The following is a 21,220-nucleotide window of genomic DNA, read 5'->3' as shown; positions in this document are numbered from 1 at the left end:
TCTCTCTCTCTCTCTCTCTCTCTCTCTCCAGCCTTTCCCCTGGACCCTCCCTTGCTTTCTTTCTCTCAAACTTATGACCTCCATTTCTTTAATTGTTGAGATATATATTCCTAAATATGTAAGTACAATCTGCTCAGTGTATAAAATGTTACTTGATTTCAAGGTTGACCTCTTGGTATTGGATAACCAATTTGGGGACTCCTCCCTGGGGAAGATTTCTATTTCTTGTGCTCTCAGTGGCCTGTAATTCTTTCTCTAGAGTCGATGCCCCATGAGATTTCCCCTTCCATGTTAATGTGTTTATCGGTGTCATCCTTGTCTGGGTCTTGTTTAAGCAGCCATGTTGGTGAGACTTTCTAGGTGTGACTTCTCTGGCATTTGGAGAAGAAACCTCACAGCAAACTTCCTGTTACTTTCTGGATCTTAAACTCTTTCTGCCCTCTCTTCTGCTATGGCCCTGGAGCCTTTGATGAAAGAGCTGTGTTGTAGATGTGTCATGGAGTCTTTGGAGAAGGAGTTGTGTTGTAGATGTATCATGGAGTCTTTGGAGAAGGAGCTGTAGATGTGTTGTTGGGCCTTGGTGTCATACTGTCACTGTTCTCTGCATTTTGATCAGTTTACTTTTCTTTAATGATCTCTGTCTGTTATAAGGAGAAGTTGCCTTGATGAGAATGAAAACTACCCTTTTCTGTGGGCATAAGAGTAGATGTTTAGAATGGAGTTAGGAGTCGTGATGGTTTAGTAAAGTGGTAGATGGTGATTCTCCTCCATGGTTCATAGTCCCTTGCACTTGGCTGGGTTTCTAGCACTGTGCTCGATTTCCCTCTCGTTGACTGGGCCTTGAGTCCAGTTAGAGAACTCTTGGTTACCAGTAAACGTGCTTGCCACTGTGCACTCTTAGGGATAGTGTGCGATGCTGGTTTGGGTTCTTCCTTTCCTTGGAAGCTTGCATGGTATCTTCTGGTACAACAAAAGCTTGGCCTCGTGGAGGAGGCTCTAAAATCAGAACCAGCTTGAATCCCTTATGTCTGTGTCTAAAGTATATGGTATATACATCAACAGAGACTTACGGTCAGCCTCTGGAAGCAGTGGCAATAGCCATGTATGGGGAGTCTCTTCAACAACCCTGACCTACAGCTCAAAAGGGTTCTTCTCATGCCTGATGTTTGGGCTTCTGTTAGCTAGTGTATGGCTTTGTGGGGAGAGCATCACAGCCCAGATGGGAAATTTATATGTGTGTGTACACATATGTATGTGTATATATATATATATATATAGTGTGTGTGTGTGTGTGTGTGTGTGTGTGTGTGTGTGTGTGTGTGAATGTATAGGCTTATGTGCCTTATATGTAATTCTAGTAGCTAGATAATCGTTGTGATTCCTTAGGACTTTTTCAAACATTCTGTCTGTTATTTTACCCCCTTCTCTCCTGCTTTATTAATCTCTCTCCACCTCCCTAATTACCAGGACAGCCAAGGGTACACTGAGAAACCCTGCCTCAACAAAAAACACCCCCTGCTCTTTCTTCTACAAGTCAACCGCACCCAGATATGTCCCCCTATTGACCCTCACCACACTCCGTAGCTCCTTTTCGCCTTCCTGGTTTCTGCGGTTGGTCTAGTTTATGTTTTCATATCTGAAGGCTTGGAGCTAGGGACCACAGATGAGGGAGAACATGGGGCATTTGCCTCTCTGGGTTTGGGTCATCTCACTCAATGCGATCTTTTCTAGTTCCTTCCACCTATCTGAAGAGCTCATGATTTCATGCTTCTTTTCAGCTGAGTGGCGTTCCATGACGTATATGGACCGAGTTTCCATTATCCGTGCGTCATCTGAAGGACATTTAGGTTGCTTCACTTCCTAGGTGAATAGAGCAGCGAGCATCATGGCTGAACAAGTGTCTGCGGGGCAGGGTGTCAGGTCCTTTGGGCCTACGCCGAGGAGAGAAAGAGCTGTGTCATGGGATCGACTTAGCTTTCCGAGGAGTCTCCACACCAGTGTTCAATCCCACCAACACTGAGTGGGGCTTCCCCAGACCCCTCCAACATTTGTTGTTCGTTGTTTTGTTGACTTTTGCCATTCTGACTTCGGTAAAATGAAATCTGAAAGTTACTTCAGTTTGCATTGCCCTAATCACTGGGGACAAGGGACTTTTTTTTAAAGCTAATTCTTAGTCATCTTTATTTTTTCTTTGGAGAACTCTGTTCAGATCCCAAGCCCATATATGAACTGATCCGTTGGGGTTCTTTTTTTATTTTTTTGACTCTCTGATTTTTTCAGTTCTTTATATATTCTGCATATTAATCCTCTATCAGATGTATAGCTGGCAAAGATTCCTTCCGAATCTTTGGCTTCCTCCTGATTTGTCTGTTTCTTTTTTTTTTATTGGATATTTTTTATGTATATTTCAAATGTTATTCCCTTTCCTGGACATAAACCCCCCAACCTATCCCCCGTCCTTCTTCTTTAAGGGTGTTCCCATCCCCAGCCACCCTCCCATCCTGCTCACTACCCTTGACATTCCCCTACACTAGGGGTCTGTCCTTGGCAGGACCAAGGACTTCTCCTTCCACTGGTGCCCAGCAAGGCCATCCTCTGCTGCATATGCAGCTGGAGCCATGGGTCTGTCCACGTGTAGTCTTTAGGTAGTGGTTTAGTCCCTAGGAGCTCTGGTTGGTTGGCATTGTTGTTCTTATGGGATTGTAAGCCCCTTCAGCTCTTTCAATCCTTTCTCTAATTCCTCCAAGGGGGGGTCCCATTCTCAGTTCAATGGTTTGCTGCTAGTGTTCACTGCTGTATTTGTCATGTTCTGGCTGTGCCTCTCAGGAGACAGCTATATCAGGTTCCTGTCAGCATGCTCTTCTTAGCTTCATCCATGTTGTCTAATTTTGGTGGGTAGGTATGTTTGTATGTATGTATGTATGTATGTATGTATGTATGTATGTATGTATGTCACATGTGGGGCAGGCCATTCCTTCAGTCTCTGCTCCAAACTTTGCCTCCGTATCACCTCCTATGGATATTTTTGTTTCCCCTTTTAAGAAGGAGTGAAGCATCCCCACTTTGGTCATCTTCCTTCTTGAGTTTCATGTGGTCTGTGGGTTGTATCTTGGGTAATTTGAGCTTTTGGGCTAATATCCACTTATCAGTGACTGCATGCCATGTGTGTTTTTTCTGTAATTGAGTTACCTCACTCAGGATATTTTCTAGTCCAATCCATTTGCCTATGAATTTTATGAAGTCATTGTTTTTGAAAGCTGAGTAGTACTCCATTGTGTAGATGTACCACATTTTCTGTATCCATTCCTCTGTTGAAGGGCATCTGGGTTCTTTCCAGCTTCTGGCTATTATAAATAAGGCTGCTATGAACATAGTGGAGCACATGTCTTTGTTATATGTTGGGGCATCTTTTAGGTATATGCCCAGGAGAGGTATAGCTGGGTCCTCAAGTAGTGGAATGTCCAATTTTCTGAGGAAACTCCAGACTGATTTCCAGAATGGTTGTACGAGCTTGCAATCCCACCAACAATGGAGGAGTGTTCCTCTTTCTCCACATCCTCACCAGCATCTGCTGTCACCTGAGTTTTTGATCTTAGCCATTCTCACTGGTGTGAGGTGCAATTTCACGGTTGTTTTGATTTGCATTTCCCTGATGACTAAGGATGTTGAACATTTCTTCAAGTACTTCTCAGACATTCAATATTCCTCAGCTGAGAATTCTTTGTTTAGCTCTGTACCCCATTTTTAATAGGGTTATTTGAATCCCTGGAGTCTAACTTCTTGAGTTCTTTGTATATTTTGGATATTAGCCCTCTGTCAGATATATGATTGGTAAAGATCTTGTCCTAATGTGTTGGCTGCCATTTTGTCCTAATGATGGTGTCCTTTGCCTTACAGAAGCTTTGCAATTTTGTGAGGGCCCATTTGTCAATTCTTGATCTTAGAGCATAAGCCACTGATGTTTTGTTCAGGAAATTTTCCCCAGTGCCCATGTGATCGAGACTCTCCCACACTTTTTCTTCTATTAGTTTGAGTGTATATAGTTTTATTTGGAGGTTCTCGATCAACTTGGACTTAAGCTTTGCACAGGGTGATAAGCATGGATCGATCTGCATTCTTCTACATGCTGACCTCCAGTTGAACCAGCACCATTTGCTGAAAATGCTATCTTTTTTCCATTGGATGGTTTTAGCTCCTTTGTTAAAGATCAAGTGACCATAGTTGTGTGGGTTCATTTCTGGGTCTTCAATTCTATTCCACTGATCTACCTGCCTGTCTCTGTACCAATACCATACAGTTTTTATCACTATTGCTCTGTAATACTGCTTGAAGTCAGGGATGATGACTCCCCCAGAAGTTCTTTTGTTCTTGAGAATAGTTTTCACCATCCTGGGTTTTTTGTTCTTCCAAATTAATTTGCAAATTGCTCTTTCTTTCTCTATGAAGTTGGAATTTTGATGGGGATTGCATTGAATCTGTAGATTGCTTTTGGCAAAATGGCCATTTTTACTATATTAGTCCTGCCAATCCACGAGGATGGGAGGTCTTTCCATCTTCTGAGATCTTCCTCAATTTCTTTCTTCAGAGACTTTAAGTTCTTGTCATACAGATCTTTCACTTGCTTGGTTAGAGTCACACCGAAATATTTTGTTATTTGGGACTATTGTGAAGGGTGTCATTTCCCTAATTTCTTTCTCAGCCTGTTTATCCTTTGAGTAGAGGAAGGCTACTGATTTGTTTGAGTTAATTTTATACCCAGCCACTTTGTTGAAGCTGTTTATCAAGCTTAGTAGTTCTCTGGTGGAACTTTTGGGGTCACTTAAATATACTATCATATCATCTGCAAATAGTGATATTTTGTCTTTTTCCTTTACAATTTGTATCCCTTTTGTTGTCTGATTGCTCTAGTTAGGACTCCAAGTGCTATGTTCAATAAGTAGGGAGAGAATGGGCAGCCTTGTCTAGTCCTGTATTTTAGTGGGATTGCTTCAAGTTTCTCTCCATTTAGTTTGATGTTAGCTACTGGTTTGATGTATATTGCTTTTACTTTGTTTGGATATGGGCTTTGAATTCCTGATCTTTCCAGGACTTTTATCATGAAGAAGTGTTGAATTTTGTCAAATGCTTTCTCAGCATCTAATGAAATGATCATGTGGTGTTTTACTTTGAGTTTGTTTATATAGTGGATTACATTGATGGATTTCCATATGTTGAACCATCCCTGCATCCCTGGGATGAAGCCTACCTGATCATGATGGAAAATCATTTTGATGCGTTCTTGTATTTCATTTGTGAGAATTTTATTGAGTATTTTTGCGTCGATATTCATAAGGGAAATTTGTCTGAAGTTCTCTTTCTTTGTTGGGTCTTTGTGTGGTTTAGGTATGAGAGTAATTGTGGCTTCATAGAAGGAATTCGGTAGTGCTCCATCTGTTTCAATTTTGTGGAATAGTTTGGATAGTATTGGTATGAGGTCTTCTATGAAGGTCTGATAGAATTCTGCACTAAACCCATCTGGACCTGGGCTCTTTTTGGTTGGGAGACTTTTAATGACTGCTTCTCTTTCTTTAGGAGATATGGGACTGTTTATATGGCTTATCTGATCCTGATTTAACTTTGGTACTGTATTTGTCTAGAAAATTGTCCATTTCCTCCAGATTTTCCAGTTTTTGTTGAATATAAGCTTTTGTAGTAGGCTCTGATAATATTTTGAATTTCCTCAGATTCTATTGTTATGTCTTCCTTTTCATTTCTGATTTTCTTTATTTGGATACTGTCTCTGTGCCCTCTGGTTAGTCTGACTAAGGGTTTATCTATATTGTTGATTTTGTCAAAGAACCAGCTCCTGGTTTTGTTGATTCTTTGTATAGTCCTTTTTGTTTCTACTTGGTTGATTTCAGTCCTGAGTTTACTTATTTCCTGCCTTCTACTCCTCTTGGGTATATTTGCTTATTTTTGTTCTAGAACTTTTAGGTGTGCTGTCAAGCTGCTTGTGTATGCTCTCTCCAGTTTCTTTTTTGGAGGCACTCAGAGCTATGAATTTTCCTCTTAGCACTGCTTTCATCGTGTCCCATAAGTTTGGGTGTGTTGTACCTTCATTTTCATTAAATTCTAAAATGTCTTAGATTTCTTTCTTTATGTCTTACTTAATCAAGTTATCATTGAGTAGAGCATTGTTCAACTTCCATGTATACGTGGGCTTCCTATCATTTTTGTTGTTATTGAAGACCAGCCTTAGTTTGTGGTGATCTGATAGGGTGTATGGATTTATTTAAATCTTCTTGTATCTGTTGAGGCCTGTTTTGTGACCGATTATATGGTCAATTTTGGAGAAGGTACCATGAGGTGCTGAGAAGAAAGTACATTCTTTTGTTTTAGGATGAAATGTTCTATAAAGATCTGTTAAGTCCATTTGGTTCATAACATCTGTTAGTTTCTCTATGTCTCTGTTTAATTTCTGTTTCCATGATCTGTCCATTGATGAGAGTGGGGTGTTGAAATCTCCTACTCTTACTGCGTGAGGTGCAATGTGTGCTTTGAGCTTTAGTAAGGTTTCTTTTATGAATGTAGCTGCCTTTGCAGTTGGAGCATGGATATTTAGGATTGAGAGTTCATCTTGGTGGAATTTTCCTTTGATGAATAAATGTCCTTCCTTATCTTTTTTGATAACTTTTGCTTGAAAGTTGATTTTATTCCATATTAGAATGGCTACTCCAGCTTGTTTCTTTGGACCATTTGCTTGAAAACTTGTCTTCTAGCCTTTTATGCTGACGTAGTGTCTGTCTTTGTCTCTGAGGTGTGTTTCCTGTATGCAGCAAAATGCTGGGTCCTCTTTACATATCATGTGTGTTAGTCTTTTTTTTTTTTTAATTGGGTGAATTGAGTCCATTGATGTTAAGAGATATTAAGGAATAGTGATTGTTTTTTCCTGTTATTTTTGTTGTTAGAGGTAGAATTATGTTTGTGTCTCTCTCTTCTTTTGGTTTTGTTGCTTTTGGTTTTCTTGCTTTTTCTAGGGTGTAGCTTCCGTCCTTGTGTTAGAGTTTTCCATCTATTATCCTTTGTAGGGCTGGATTTGTAGGAAGATGTTGTGTAAATTTGGTTTTGTCATGGAATATCTTGGTTTCTCCATCTATGTGAATTGAGAGTTTTGCTGGATACAGTAACCTGGGCTGGCATTTGTGTTCTCTTAGGGTCTGTATGACATCTGTCCAGGATCTTCTGGCTTTCATAGTCTCTGGTGAGAAGTCTGGTGTAATTCCGATAGGTCTGCCTTTATATGTTACTTGACCTTTCCCCCTTACTGTTTTTAATATTCTTTCTTTGTTTTGCATGTTTGGTGTTTTGACTATTATGTGATGAGAGGAATTTCTTTTCTGGTCCAGTCTATTTGGAGTTCTGTAGGCTTCTTGTATGTTTATGGGCATCTCTTTCTTTAGGGCAGGGAAGTTTTCTTCTATAAGTTTGTTAAAGGTATTTACTGGCCCTTTAAGTTGGGAGTCTTCACTCTCTTCTATACCTATTATCATTAGGCTTTATCTTCTCATTGTGTCCTGGATTTCCTGGATGTTTTGGGCTAGGAGCTTTTTGCGTTTTACATTATTGTTGACAGTTGTGTTGATGTTTTCTATGGTATCTTCTGCCCCTGAGATTTTCTTTTTTAATATGTTGGTAATGCTTGCATCTATGACTCCTGATCTCTTTCCTAGGTTTTCTATCTCCAGGGTTGTCTTGTTTTGTGCTTTCTTTATTGTTTCTATTTCCATTTTTAAATCCTGGATGATTTTGCTCAATTCCTTTTTTTTTTTCTCAATTCCTTGTTTTCCTGTAATTCTTTAATGGGCTTTTGTGTTTCCTCTCTAAGGACTTCTACTTGTTTACTTGTGTTATCCTGTATTCCTTTAAGGGAGTTATTTATGTCCTTCTTAAAGTCCTCCATCATCATCATAAGATGTGATTTTTAAATCCAAATCTTGCTTTTCTGATGTGTTTGGATATCCAGTGTTTGCTTTGCCGGGAGAATTGGGCTCTGATGATGCCAAGTAGTCTTGGTTTCTGTTGCTTAGGTTCCTGCACTTGACCTCAGTTTGTCTCTGGTGTTAGCTTGTCTTGCTGTCTCTTTCAGTGACTTGACCCACCGGTAGGCCTGTGTGTCAGCATTCCTGTAGACCTGTTTTCTTTCAGCCAGACCTAGGAACAGAGAGCTGCTCCTGGGTTTGTGTGACCTGAAGCTCCAGGCGGGTTGCTTGGCGTAGAAGAGTTGGTCTCACCTCTGCTCTCAGGTGTGTAGGTGCTCCTGGCGACTGACTATCAGCTCTCGGTGCAGGCAGAAACCTAAAAGGTGCTGCCCTTGACTGCTCCTAGGTCCCTGTGCCCAGAGGGTACAGAGGGCACTAGGCGGTTTCCTCTTGGGTCAGGAATGTGTGCACAAAGTAGTTGTCTCCTCTGAGTTCTCAGGATTGTCCACACTTCTGAGGGGCCAGCTCTCTCTCCCCCATGGCATTTTGGTGCAGGGAGCTGTGGGACCAGTTCAGTTCAGTACCCGGTGCAGGCAGAAACCAGCAGGTTCCTGCTGCTGCCTGCTCCTATATTCCTATATCCAGAGGCCACTAAGCAGGTTCCTCTTGGGCCAGCAATGTGAGCAGACATGGCCATCTCCCCTAAGATCTCAGGATTGTCCTCACTTCCGGGAGTTCACCTCTCTCCCCCATGGGATTTGGGTGCAGGGAGCTCGATTTGACTGTTTCTTTAGTTGTGCATAAGCTTTTTAGTTTATAAGGTCCCACTCGTTAATTATTTGGCTTAATTCCTTGGCAAATGAAGTCCCGTTCAGGAAGGTCTGTGTCTTTCCCTGTATCTTGCAGGGTACCGCCTACGTTTTCCACCAGCAAAAAATAATAAAGTTCGGATAGAGCTTAACGTTCTTAAAGTGTGTCCTTCCTTTTGTAAACAAACAAAATGAGTTCACCTTTTGGTGAGTGCAGAACCAAACAGTGGAACCAGGAGGTTGAAAAAAAGAAGGACATTTCGCTGTTTAGAGCAAGCGAGCTGAGGGTTTTTACACTGGGGTGCACCCCTGTACAAAGAGAGGACTTTTCTTGTGGAGCCTGTCCATACATAGCCAAACTGATACTGGATGGGGCACGTGCCTGAGGACGTGTGTGTCCGTGCTGTGTTCACTTTAGGGCAGAGATCACATGGCCAAAAGGGATAAATGGTGAGCATAATACGTCCAGAGCCAAGAATTCGGAATGCTGATGAGCAGAGATGACTGTGGCCACTGTGTGGCCATTTTCTCTTGACTACGTCTTCAGGAGTGTCAGCCGTGGCTTAGCGTCCTATGCAGTCCACGGAAAGTAAGAAACAACAGAGAGGAGAATGTAAAGGGCCCGGGAAGTTAAGGAAGTCATTTATATAGATCCAGTCCACAGGCGATCCAGGCTAACTGTAACTGTGTGAGCTCTCCCCTCGGGGCCGTGTTTGAACCTGTGACCCGAAGAGAAGATTATAAACAACTGATAGCATATAAACAAAAATTATATCAAGAACTCTGTACTGAAAAGAACTCTGTCCTGGGATAAACTGCTTAGTGGAGAACACGGTCGTACAGATGTCATTGTTTGCTCTGAGGGCACTTTGATCAGGCTCTAGTCAGCCACAAACAGCATCCGTGAAAAGATAACGTTTTGATTGGGATGTTCTTTCCCCAGGGTGACAATGTATTGATTAATACCTACAGTGGCGTGCTCAAGATCTCTGACTTTGGGACATCCAAGAGGCTTGCTGGCATAAACCCGTGCACCGAAACCTTTACAGGTACGTTTGCCACTAATGATACACATCTGGGATAATTAAAAGTGTAATTGCTAAGCCCCAGCATCAGGTGAGAGATAAACTAAGGTTTCTCACGAACACTGACGCTGAGATTGCCTGGTGCTCACTGGAAAATGGTGTACCGGGTCTGACTTCCCCTTCTGTCTTCTTGGGGTTCGGAGTGGCTCAGCCTGTGCGAAAACCACTGAAGGCTACTTACTTGCTTTTTGTTTCCCGGTCTTTTTTTCTTTTTTTCTTGACTGGCTTTACAGCCACAGTGACCCTCCCACAAAACTGCTGTTGACAAACATGCGCTAGCCCAGCCTCTCTGATTCTTACTCATACTCCAACCACTTCCTATCTAGGCTTCCAGTTTCCCTCCTTCTTACTCTGTTTTCTCTCAGGAATCAATCCCACAATATAAATAACCCTAAGGTTTCAGTTCGGAAAAGGGGAAGTGACTCATCCGCTTGGAAGAGGGGGAGATGAGAAATTAGGCAACGCAGTGACTGAGCAGCCTCGGAGGCAGAGTCCTGAGGAAAATAGAGCTCAACAGATGGATGACTGCCCATTAGATACCGAGCCAGCGAACACGTCTCTCCGCCATGTTCTCAAGCTACCTCTCCAGGAGCACTAGGTGCCGTCATTCTTAGAAGAAGAGGGCAGGGCCAGAGATTTAGAGATTGACTTAAAAGAAAAGTTAAGGAGTCCGTGACTAATTTTTTATTTAATGTAAAGCAAGATGGCCAGATGTCCCCGCTTTCGAATCCTCTGTGGTAGATGGAAACGCCTCCGTTTTGCAAATAGGGACGTTGGTGGGAAGAAGAGGGAGACATCTCCAGTGGTCACGGCAGTTTGTCTGTGATTGAGCTCAGGGTTTCCTCTCTCTCTCTGCTCTTCTCACACTAGCTTGCAGTCCACCTTCCTCCCCGGCTTACTCTGCATCTGTGCTGGTGTCCTCAGAGGCGGGCAGGAGGAGGGAGGGATCCTGCTCGTCTCTCAGATCCAACAGTCTGCACCGCCTCCTACACTCCGATGTATTTCAGACACAGGATTGCCCATATTTACGACGTATTTTAAAATGAACTCAAGCCTACTGGCAACTCCCCCCATGTTTGCACTTCTTCCCTCGTTCTCCCTCAGCTTGGCAAGCCGCAATGTAGATGTTGCCCAGACCTAGCAACTTGGGAGATGAGAATTCCTACTTCTGCAATGTTTGGGGACAGGATGTTGATTTAATATCTTCTTTTCATCTTGAAATTTTGTCCTTAATCCCCCAAGGCATTGCAGGGAAGGAGTCCTCACTGGGGGCCCTGGGCCCTTACCTCTCCCACTGGCCACACAGGAAGGCGATGTGTACGGTGTATGACTAATGCACTCAGATTTCTCTTTAGTGCTGATCTGAGAGCCTTGGCGTGCAGGCCTTGGTTCTTTCAACACAGTGGGCTCTGTAGTCCTGATTGTCTCGGGGTCAAGAAGCCTCTTCACCATTGCTGAATGTAGGAGAGACCTGGCTCTATTTCAGACCGTGGTGATGTGGGTGAGGGGCAAGGCAGAGGGTAGTCATCACTTACAGTGTTCTGACTGCATACTTCACTTGGGTGCATGGTGCATTGTACACACTGAAATTTGTACATAAACCCTAATTAGGAGGCATCATTATCCCGGTTTATGGTGAGAACATTAAGGTTCAAAGAGACTAAATCGCTTGCCCAAGGTCACAAGACTGTTTAGTAAAGATCTGAGGTCTGAACTAGACTTAACATGCTAAGTGGAATTAATTACCTTCTCCTCAAACCTTTCCCACCCACACTCTTGCCTATCTCCACCGAGGGCCACTCGAGACTTTGGCTGTCACTGGCGCCTTTTCTCACGCTGCAATCCCACCATCAAGGGAGCTGTCGGTCCAGAAGTGGGATGGGCTGTCACCCTTCCGGTACCACAGCTCTCCTGTCCCGGCTGCCTCGCTCAGCCTCTCTGCTTCCACTTCTGCCCCCTCCTGTTCACCCTCAACATTGCAGCCAAAATGTCCACCAGAGGTCCCAGTGACTTCCATGCAGAGGAAACAATGACAAAGCCCTCATGTCTGACAAGGTGTGACCTGCCTTGGAGCCCAGTGCCTTTCAGACCCTGCTTCTCACTCACCTAGCACCAGGAGGAAAGCCTTTCCTGCATTTCCTCAAGGCCAGAACTAACACCAAAAGGTTCCCTCCACTGCCCGTCCCTCTCCACCACACCACACCCTGTCTCCCACCGGCTCTGCATACCCCCACCCCTCTCCTGCTCAGTTTATTCTTGTCCACTCTTACTATTTACCTCAAAGCGGCTTCGTGACCTGTCTTTGATCCATTAAACAGTTTGTTCTTAACCGTCTTAAAGTGGTGACTCTTTAACACAGTTTTGCATGTTGTGGTGAGCTCCCCCCCCGCCAACCCCTCATCCCCCATCCCCCACCCCCGCAACCATAAAATGATTTTCGTTGCTACTTTGTAATTTTGCTCCTGTCATGAGTCATAATGTAAACATCTGATAACACAGAATCTGACGGTCGTTCGACTCCAAGAGGGGTCACGACCCACGGGTTGAGAACCGCTCGCTACCTTAAAGTCTTGCTAAGACCCACAGTAGGAATTGTATATATTTAATATACAGAGCCACGCACACCGGAAGTCTTTTAATTACTTTTCATCATAGCTCTCAGAATCCCGGTGCTCGTTATTTTTGTCTGCTGAGCCATAGCTCTGTCCGTGTGGGTCCTTCCTCTTGAGACATGAAGGATTGCACAACTGATGGGTACCATGTAATCCTCTTTCTAGTTTCTTGGTTTTTGTCTTGTTGGGTTGGTTGGTTTGTTTGTTTGTTTGTAACACAAGCACACTCTTGGTTATCGCTACCTCCTGTCTTTGCCATGGGGTAGACGTCTTTCTCCTTACTTTCTATCACACAGTGCTGACTGACTCCCATCGCCCAGTCTCTCACGTCCATACTTCCGGCCGCGTCTCATAACCACTGTTTTGCTCTCATCTTTGGTGGCACTGGGACTGGCCTTTGTCCCGGCTCATTTCTCCAACCACAGTGATCTCCACGATGGGAATCTATGAGTCAAATACTAGGTTCAGGAACTGGGGACTATATAGCTTGAATGAGATCAGCGAAAGAACTAGATTTTTCTCTGGAAAAGTACACATAGAGTCGTCATAGATGGGAAGAACTGAATGCAGAAATACATATATTGTATTCCCTACTGTTCTGAACAGCAACAACAGAAACCGACCAACTATGGTTAAGACTCTAAGGCATCCCTTAGAGGGGCACATGAGCCTTAAACCATGCATAACCAAATGCTATCGATGAACTGTTCTGTTTCAGTGATACAAATCCATCGTGAACACGTACATTTCTACTTTTACTAACTGCAGAGAATGCTGGATCTCGGAGAAAGATGAGATATTGGGACCTGAATCATATTTTCTTAATTGTTCTATTTATATGGAAAATTTAAAATGATCCTTAGGTATCCCTCTTTGCCTTTCTAAAGTGGAAACGTGTTTGCATTATTCCCAGGTACCCTTCAGTATATGGCGCCAGAAATCATCGATAAAGGACCACGAGGCTATGGAAAGGCCGCCGACATTTGGTCACTGGGCTGTACGATCATCGAAATGGCTACTGGAAAACCACCGTTTTATGAACTAGGAGAGCCCCAGGCAGCCATGTTCAAGGTCACACACATGACACGTTAAACACAGAGGGGTGAAAGATTCGTATAGCTGACGGGTGTTTTGTGCATGCATGGATATTGGAGTTTGTTAGGGGAGAAGCTACAGGAAGCACTCGTTGAGCCACAGTCGGGGTCGAGGAGAGCTTTTCTCCCCCACTGCAGTCCACTCTACACCTTCACCTCAGTTTCCTCCGTTCTAAACTGAGATTCCGTGTAAGCTTCTTACAGCCCAGTGTAAACAACACAGGACTCTACACTCTGGGAGACAGTGTGGGCGTTTCTCATGTAAGAAAATTGTAAGAGTATTCTGAGGGGCTGGGGATCTGTCACAGTGGTAAGGCACGTAGGAACGCAAAAATTCCACAAAGTAACATTTAAATCTGCATCTCTCTACTACAAACGTTTAAAGAATCCATTCTTATAAAGGGTATAATTGCCATCTTGAGTAAACCAACTTTATTTCCCTAGACTGTTCCTTCGGTCTGTTTTCCCATAAGTAATTCTGGAAAGTGAGAACACACCCCTACCCCCACCCCGGGTGCAGAGGGCAGTGATATAGAAATATACAGGCCTGAAATTTGGACAAGGCAGTGACCCTAAAGTCCTCCCAGCCAGGCTGCCTGTCTCCCAGGAAGCTCTGGTCCCTGCTCTGTACCACAGGGACCTCTGATGTAACTGTTAGCCGGTTGCACAGCCCTTGCCCCTCTGCAGATGGCTTCTTGCCAGGGACCCTGTGATACTTATGTACCATCCCCATTTGTACCAAGGGCGATCTACCTCACACTTGTTGAAAAGCTGGTATGCAAATGAAGAGTGAGCATTGGAAGCTCTGAGTTCTATCCCTTATGCTAAGCTCCACCGACAGCACTTTTGGAAGATGCTGTTTATTATCCCTAATGTGGTAATTATCGGGTGATAGGTTCGCATACCTCCGGCCCTGGAAGGCAGCCTCCACTGCTCCTGAGAAGCGATAAGGTCTCAGGCTGGATCCTACAGCCCCTGACACTGCTATACCGTGTTCTGATGCAGGCTCCAGCAGGGTCAGCGTGCATGGAACATTGGGCAGATTATTGAACCCCCTTATCAGTAGGTACAGAGTAAGGAGCAAAGCAGGTTCTCTCACGGGAATTTTCTGAGGGATGTGAGATAATCTGTGCAAAGCACCTAGAATTATTTTTTAACATAAAGGGTATATAGTTATTACAAATACATCATTACTTCTTAGGATACATTTATATATAACAAGGTACATGAAGACATCATTGAGTTGTACAGTATGTGAAACCGTGGTGAGTGTGTATGTGTGTGTGTGTGTGTGTGTGTGTGTGTGTGTGTGTGTGTGTGTGTGTGTGTGCACTTGCTGTCGTGCATGTGAAGAACCAGAGGACAACGTGTCTCTTCCACCTTGGGTCCCAGGGGTCAAACATCAGGTTCTCAGGCTTGATTGTCAAGTGCTTTTAAATGGGCCATCTCACCTGCCCCGACCCTTTGAGATACTAAAGTTGATTCTAACTGCAGTATAAAATATGCTTTAATTTCAAAGTGCTCCTAAATATTTCTTGACGGTGGTGATTTGAGATGGGGAAGGAACATGAGCCTTAAGCAAATCAAATCAAGGTGCTTCTCTCTGAAGCCCTGTTTTCCTGTAAGTAGGACGATAGTTCACCTAGTTGCAGAGAGGGTTCCGTGATGTCCGCAAACGGAAAAACTCCGGCCCCCGTGCCTACCATATAGCTGCTCTGAACAGCTCAGTGAGCTCAGCAAAATATCTTTTTTAGAGTGCGCTGTATATTAGAGCGTTCACGGGTTTTGAAGGAATGTCTTATTGCCCTGTACTGTGTCTGTCTTTGGCTAGTTACCCTTCCTGCATCGTTGCTAAAGCTACAAAAGTCTGGAAGTACCCTGTAGTCTGCAGAGAGCCTCGGGCAGGCTGGGGACACAGCACAGTGTCTGGCCACTTAATGCATGAAACCCTGGGGACCACAGGGAGAAGAGATAGAAAAAGGGGCAAGGTGAGGGGATGCGGTGAGAGAGGACTGTTGGGAGACTCAGCGTGCTTCTCATTTTGCTTTAGGTGGGGATGTTTAAGGTCCACCCCGAGATCCCAGAGTCCATGTCTGCCGAGGCCAAGGCGTTCATACTGAAGTGTTTTGAACCAGACCCTGACAAGAGAGCCTGTGCTAATGACCTGCTTGTTGATGAGTTCCTAAAAGTTTCCAGCAAAAAGAAGAAGACACAGCCCAAACTCTCGGGTACGTGGTTGCACGGAGAGGGTGTGGGTCAGTTTCTAAGTCTTAAGCATTTAAAGGGAAGAGCGTTTCTATAAGGAGCATCCATTTACTGTATCGCTGGAAATTAATTGGTGCAAACAGCACGTTGCTTTCAGGCATCTGCTTCTGTATCGGGAAGTCACACCACTATCCATTCCCCAAATGCTGGGGCCTCCTCCGTAATGACCTCCCAGCCCATAGACTGTAGTTACTGTATCAGCCGCCAGGACTTTCTACAGTGTGAAAGAGGTAACTCTGGTCCTTCAGGGTGGAAACTCCACATTGCCACCAGTGGGCTACCGGCTGTAACAAAACTATTAAATTCCCAAACATCTAGTTAATGAAGCCTTTTAGTTGGAGGCCGTAGAAAATACCCGCCACCTCCCAGAGACTGTTTCTGAACAGTTGTCAAAAATGAGAGGAAAGAAAGGAAAGGAGGAAGGGATACAGGGGGTCTGGTTGCTAGCAACGATTAGCATGGAGGTGTAAATTATAAGCGAATTTTTGTCAGTGACTCCATAATTCATTTCAGAAAGAGAGATGGGGCAACGGATCCATTTGTCCTTGGCATTTGGGTGTTTGTCTTGGATAAGGATGGGCGGATGGATAGCAGGAAACGACATTGACCCCTTTCAAGGGCTCAGGTTTTACTGACTGCCCAGTTTAACGACGAAGCTAATGTACACTGTTTGCTTTTTTCCCCTCCCCCCACAGCTCTCTCGACTGGATCGAATGGTGAGTTGTGTTTTACTCTTGCCCACTAACCTGAGAACTGGCAAAGTGTGACTGATACATTGCCACACTTTTTTATGGTCACCACCTCCTTCCTCCTCTTCCTCCTCCTCTTCCTCCCCTCCTCCCCTTCTCCTCCTCCTCCTCTTCCTCCTCCTCCTCCTCCTCCTCCTCCTCTTCTTCCTCCTCCCCCTCCTCCTTCTCCTTCTCCTCCTCCTTCTTCTTCTTCTCTCTCCTCTTCCCCCTCCTCCTCTCCCCCCTCTTCCTCCTCCTCCCCTCCTCCTCCTCTTCCTCCTCCCCTCCTCTTCCTCTTTCTTCTCCTCCTCTTCCTCCTCCTCCTCCTCCCTCCTCCCCTCCTCTCCTCCTCCTCCCCCCCTCCTCCTCCTCTTCCTCCTCTTCCTCCTCCTCCTCCTCTTCCTCCTCCCCCCTTCTCCTCCTCCTCTTCCTCCTCCTCTTTTTCCTCCTCCTCTCCCCCCCTCCCCCCCTCCCCCCCTTCTCCTCCTCCTCTTCCTCCCCTCCTCCCCCTTCTCCTCCTCCTCTTCCTCCCTCTCTTCCCCTCCTCCCCACCACAGCTTACCTGGGAGGAGTCTGTGCACTAAGGATTCACACAGCTGTGAGCCTGGCTCAGCTCCCTCCTGTACAAACACATGCCTCTTCCATAACGGAGACCTGAATCATTGCTCCCTGAGTGCAGGGTAGTGACCATTTTCTTAAATCATCAGTTGGATGAAATCTGTGAGCCAGTTGGCTACTTAGGCCTTTTTTGGGGGGGGCAGGGGGATGACACCTTCTCTGGGCATCTTAGGACAGTACAGTGCCCTCTAGTGGGCAAAGAGTTGTGTTTGCGAATCCTAACCGAGAAGTCCAGTTTGCTCTCAGGTCAGGGAAAGCATTTCAAAGAGTAATGAGGGGAGGCGCCTGGCCGTGGTGGGCGGCTGGTGGGAGTGAGAGCGCTTTAATGTCCCTTGTGGCAGGAGGTTAGCCCCAGCAGGTCTCAGCCGGCTGCCTAGCTGCCTCAGAGCCAGTCAGCCTAGAGTAGAGGCCCAGGCTTTCCCCAGTCCCCAGACTTTCTCCAGTCACCGTCACTACGGTTGTCCTTCTGTGATTCTAGTTGGGAGCTGGCTCTAAGACAGGACTAGGTTGCTGCCTCCGTTATCCACGGGCATCCTGGGATGTGGAAAGCAGCCCCTGCATTTCCTCAGGGTCCACCCCACAGTGCTTCTTGGTTTTTTTGAGCACCCCACATGGCACAGAAGTCAGTTTTGATCCCTTGGCCTCTGTTATCTCTTCTTCATGCGTGACATGCAGCTTATTTCAGCTGTCACGCTGTGCTAGTTGCTTCCCAGATTTGATTCTGAGACAATACTAGTGTTCTGAAGGAGCGTGGGGGCTGTGCCCGGCCTCTTGGTCTGGCATCACTTGGTCCCTTCTGAAGGTCATGGTTTTCATTTGTGGGAAACCTTTCCCACCCACATACGTGAACTTCCGTGAACTTAACTGGGCTCACTGCGACTCCTAGCCTTCTCGGTGAGCATGAGATTTCAGGTTATCTCTGCTGGTCGGCTGTGGCTCCTGGATCCTTCCCCTCTGTGTTCAGGATAACTCTGCAGGGATCAGGACTCCGCCCTAGCTTTATAGTCCAACTCTAGGTAAGCTATTATAAGGTCTTGGGATTTTTAGAGAGTCAGCAGATGGGTGTTGGAGTCAGACTTGGGTTCCCTGTGGACTGAGTGACGTTGAACGTGACTTACTCTCCACAGTGACAAACACAGGCACTTCGAAGGCGGTTGTGACTGTTCTTATTGTCGCCCGCCTCCTTTGCTCAGCACCTGCTTCCCCAGAGGCTGTTCCCACAGCCTGCAGATCCCTGCTCTTTCCCTTATGGCCCCCACGATTCTCCTGTTCAAAATTCTCTTGAGTTTCCCCCTCCCAGAGATTATTCCTCCATGATCTACCCGCCCCCTACCTGAACAAGGTTGCCCTCAAAGGAAGGGGCCATCCCCTGCATCCCCAGGTAGCAGGTAAGACACACGTGCTACCCTGAACCAGGAGCAAAAGTACCATCTCGCTGTCCTCGGGGTTTCTGCGACCTTTGTGCCTCCAACCCATTACATCCGTGACTATGACTGGGGTTTCTAGATGACAAAAAGAAATCCTTTCTTTATCCCCTTTTCCTGGGTGTATTTTATAGGTCATATCCCTATGCCTGGGTAGAGCACAGACAACTTCCCTACCAGGAACATGGTGGCTTAGCACTACCTCTGGTTAGCATGTGTGCAGAGGACAAAACTGGACAAAGTGTTCAGGCTTGGATCCCACAGGGCTCGTCGCCAAATACTAAAGAATTAGCAGAGGGGCAGAGAGCAGGAGGAGAGCTTGATCTGGAATGGGGTCGCCGACCAGCACTGAGTCCATAACTTTCTAACAACAGAAGTGTCCTATGTCTTCACCATCCAGTACGTCACCCACCAGACCCTATGTGGTTGTCTCACACTCAACGACGGTGCCTATGGCTGAGGCACTGGTCTTTTATTTAGATAGATGTTAGTTAATATAAATAATTAATCATCTGAGTCTTCCAGCTACCACGTTGTAGGGTGAAACCAGTCATCATTCTCCTAGCTAGGCGGAGGATGGTTTGTTTATTTAATGTCACTGGTTCAATGGCGCTGTTCATCTAGCACAAGGGATGTTAGCAATGGACACTCGGTGTGTAGAAGTGACTCAGACTCGGATCCTTTTACCTGGACTAACTGCATGCTTGCTTAGTCATTACAACAACGCCTGGCCCTGCCCACGGCCTGCAAGTGTAGCCCGGGCTCCTGTTCTCTTGAGAAAGTTCAGCCAACTTAGAGCAGCTAAGGTGTGGGGACCGTTCTCCAAGGCTTGGGCAACTGGAGACAGGTAAGCTGGCAGGCTTTGTTTTGGAGGGGAGCTTTATCCCTAGATTGTGTGAGTGGGGAACCTAGCAGGTCCCAGTTGCCCCTGAATAGCTCTTCTAACCTGAGATTTCCTCACAGAAATTGCCTCCGACAAACTCTCGCTTTCCCCAAGTGAGAACATAGCTACTTCCATTGAAATAGCAGCGCCCCCTTCTTCCTCTAGATGGGAATTCTTGCCAACCTGGGTCCCATCCCTAGATGGGACCACCTGCCCCTTTCCCCAACCAAACCCTGGCCTTCCGGGAAAGCTTTCCTTTAGAGGATTCTGGACTCACACTCTTTTCCATCAACCCCTCTAAAGATTTCTGCAGCCAGCTCCTCATAGCCTCAGGCTTCGTGGGACCGGGCAGGGCATTGGCAGTAAGACTGCCAGTGACTAGAAACCCTTTCCAGCTCCCATCCCACAGCCTGAGCGCTGTACTCCCCTGTCTGAGTTGGGATCCGAGTGTCGGCGCTGTTCAAGGTCTGTCAGCTTGTTCCTGGGGAGGCACAGCTCTTCCTCTCGGCCTGCAGAGCTCCAGAACATGAGAAAGCAAGCCAAACGATCTAGAACAGTTCCCTCATAAGCATGTAAATGGAAACCCAAGTATCCCTTTCCTTCTTCCTAGCCCTAATGACAGACAGCAACCACCAAAGGCCAGGAGCCCAGAAGGGTCCTTTCCACCCAGCGCCCCTACCCCATATAAGTCATATACACTTGCCTCTGGTGGCTTCTGTCATGACCTGATCCTCCTCAGACAGTGCCCTCTCTGCTTTCTATTCCTTGCAGTCTAGTATTTGCCCTTCCACTTGACCTCTGAACCCGCTTTGACTAAACTTGCCAGTGAGGCCCAGGGAGGTAAATCCAAGAGGAACTTCCTCAGCTCCCCACTTCTCAGAGCCTTCTTGCCTGAAAGCCTGTTTTGTCTTGTTTCAGCCATGCCCTGTGCCGGCCTCTCTGATACCTCATCTACCTGTCCTCTCGTCCCATGACTGGGCCTCAACATTCTCCATTGCCGATGCCTCTCTCTTCCCTTTCTATAAAATATTGGTATTCTGGAAGGGTGCGCTACCTTTCCCTAAACTAGGGCATTCCTTGCTTTGAATTACATTGCAATCACTGGTGACTGAAGTCACACCTCTGACACAAACTTCTTTTGAGCTCCAGACGTCTTGCCTTGAATCATCAAATGACACCTCCTGCCTACTAGAAAGATTTCCCCCTCCATCTTGTATTCTTTCTCATCATAATATGTAAATGGTATATTATATCATTAATATTTAGAGAACAGAAACCTTGGAGACATTTTGATTGTTTTCACGAGGCTGGGCTTAACAAGAGAAGCAATTTAGAACCAGGTCCACGGGTTGATTTTTTTCCTCAGGCTGAGGAGAGCCAGGACTACACGTGTTGTCCCCAGAAGTCCTTTTCATTTTAAGGTGATTGACAGGTCCTGGGTTCCGCCTTTAAGCATGTAGACTTTTACCCCACTAGGCCTCCTTTTAGGCAATCAGTATCCATAGCAACCTTGAAACGCACAAGACACTTTCTCCTTGCTGGCTATTCAAACCACCTAATGAGACCAGAGAGGTAAAACGTAGGCTAACTGAAGGCCTCGCTCCCTCTCTGTAGACAGGCGTGCGTACGCCTCACATGAATACGTTTACAGAAGCACAAGGTAGGAAAGTCTTAGCTGCTCGTGCAAACAGTATGGTCTGTTCATTCCCAGGATACCAGTTCTGCTTTTGAAGTTCAAGTGATC

At 45.7% G+C, this 21,220-nt stretch overlaps 1 protein-coding gene across 1 annotated transcript in view; it reads left to right on the top strand.

Annotated features, from left to right (window-relative positions):
- Positions 1 to 21,220, top strand: part of Map3k5 (mitogen-activated protein kinase kinase kinase 5) — a 201,429-nt gene that overhangs the window by 152,903 nt on the left and 27,306 nt on the right. Inside the window, exons 18-21 of the mRNA XM_032894935.1 lie at positions 9,711 to 9,816; positions 13,378 to 13,535; positions 15,609 to 15,786; positions 16,519 to 16,539. Coding sequence (XP_032750826.1) covers positions 9,711 to 9,816; positions 13,378 to 13,535; positions 15,609 to 15,786; positions 16,519 to 16,539 — 463 coding nt within the window. The remainder of the gene's footprint in view (positions 1 to 9,710; positions 9,817 to 13,377; positions 13,536 to 15,608; positions 15,787 to 16,518; positions 16,540 to 21,220) is intronic.

The sequence above is a fragment of the Rattus rattus genome, chromosome 2 (assembly GCF_011064425.1).
Source record: "Rattus rattus isolate New Zealand chromosome 2, Rrattus_CSIRO_v1, whole genome shotgun sequence".
Classification (NCBI taxonomy): domain Eukaryota; kingdom Metazoa; phylum Chordata; class Mammalia; order Rodentia; family Muridae; genus Rattus; species Rattus rattus.
Note: the sequence above shows the minus strand (reverse complement) of the source record. Positions and strands in the feature narration are given on the sequence as shown.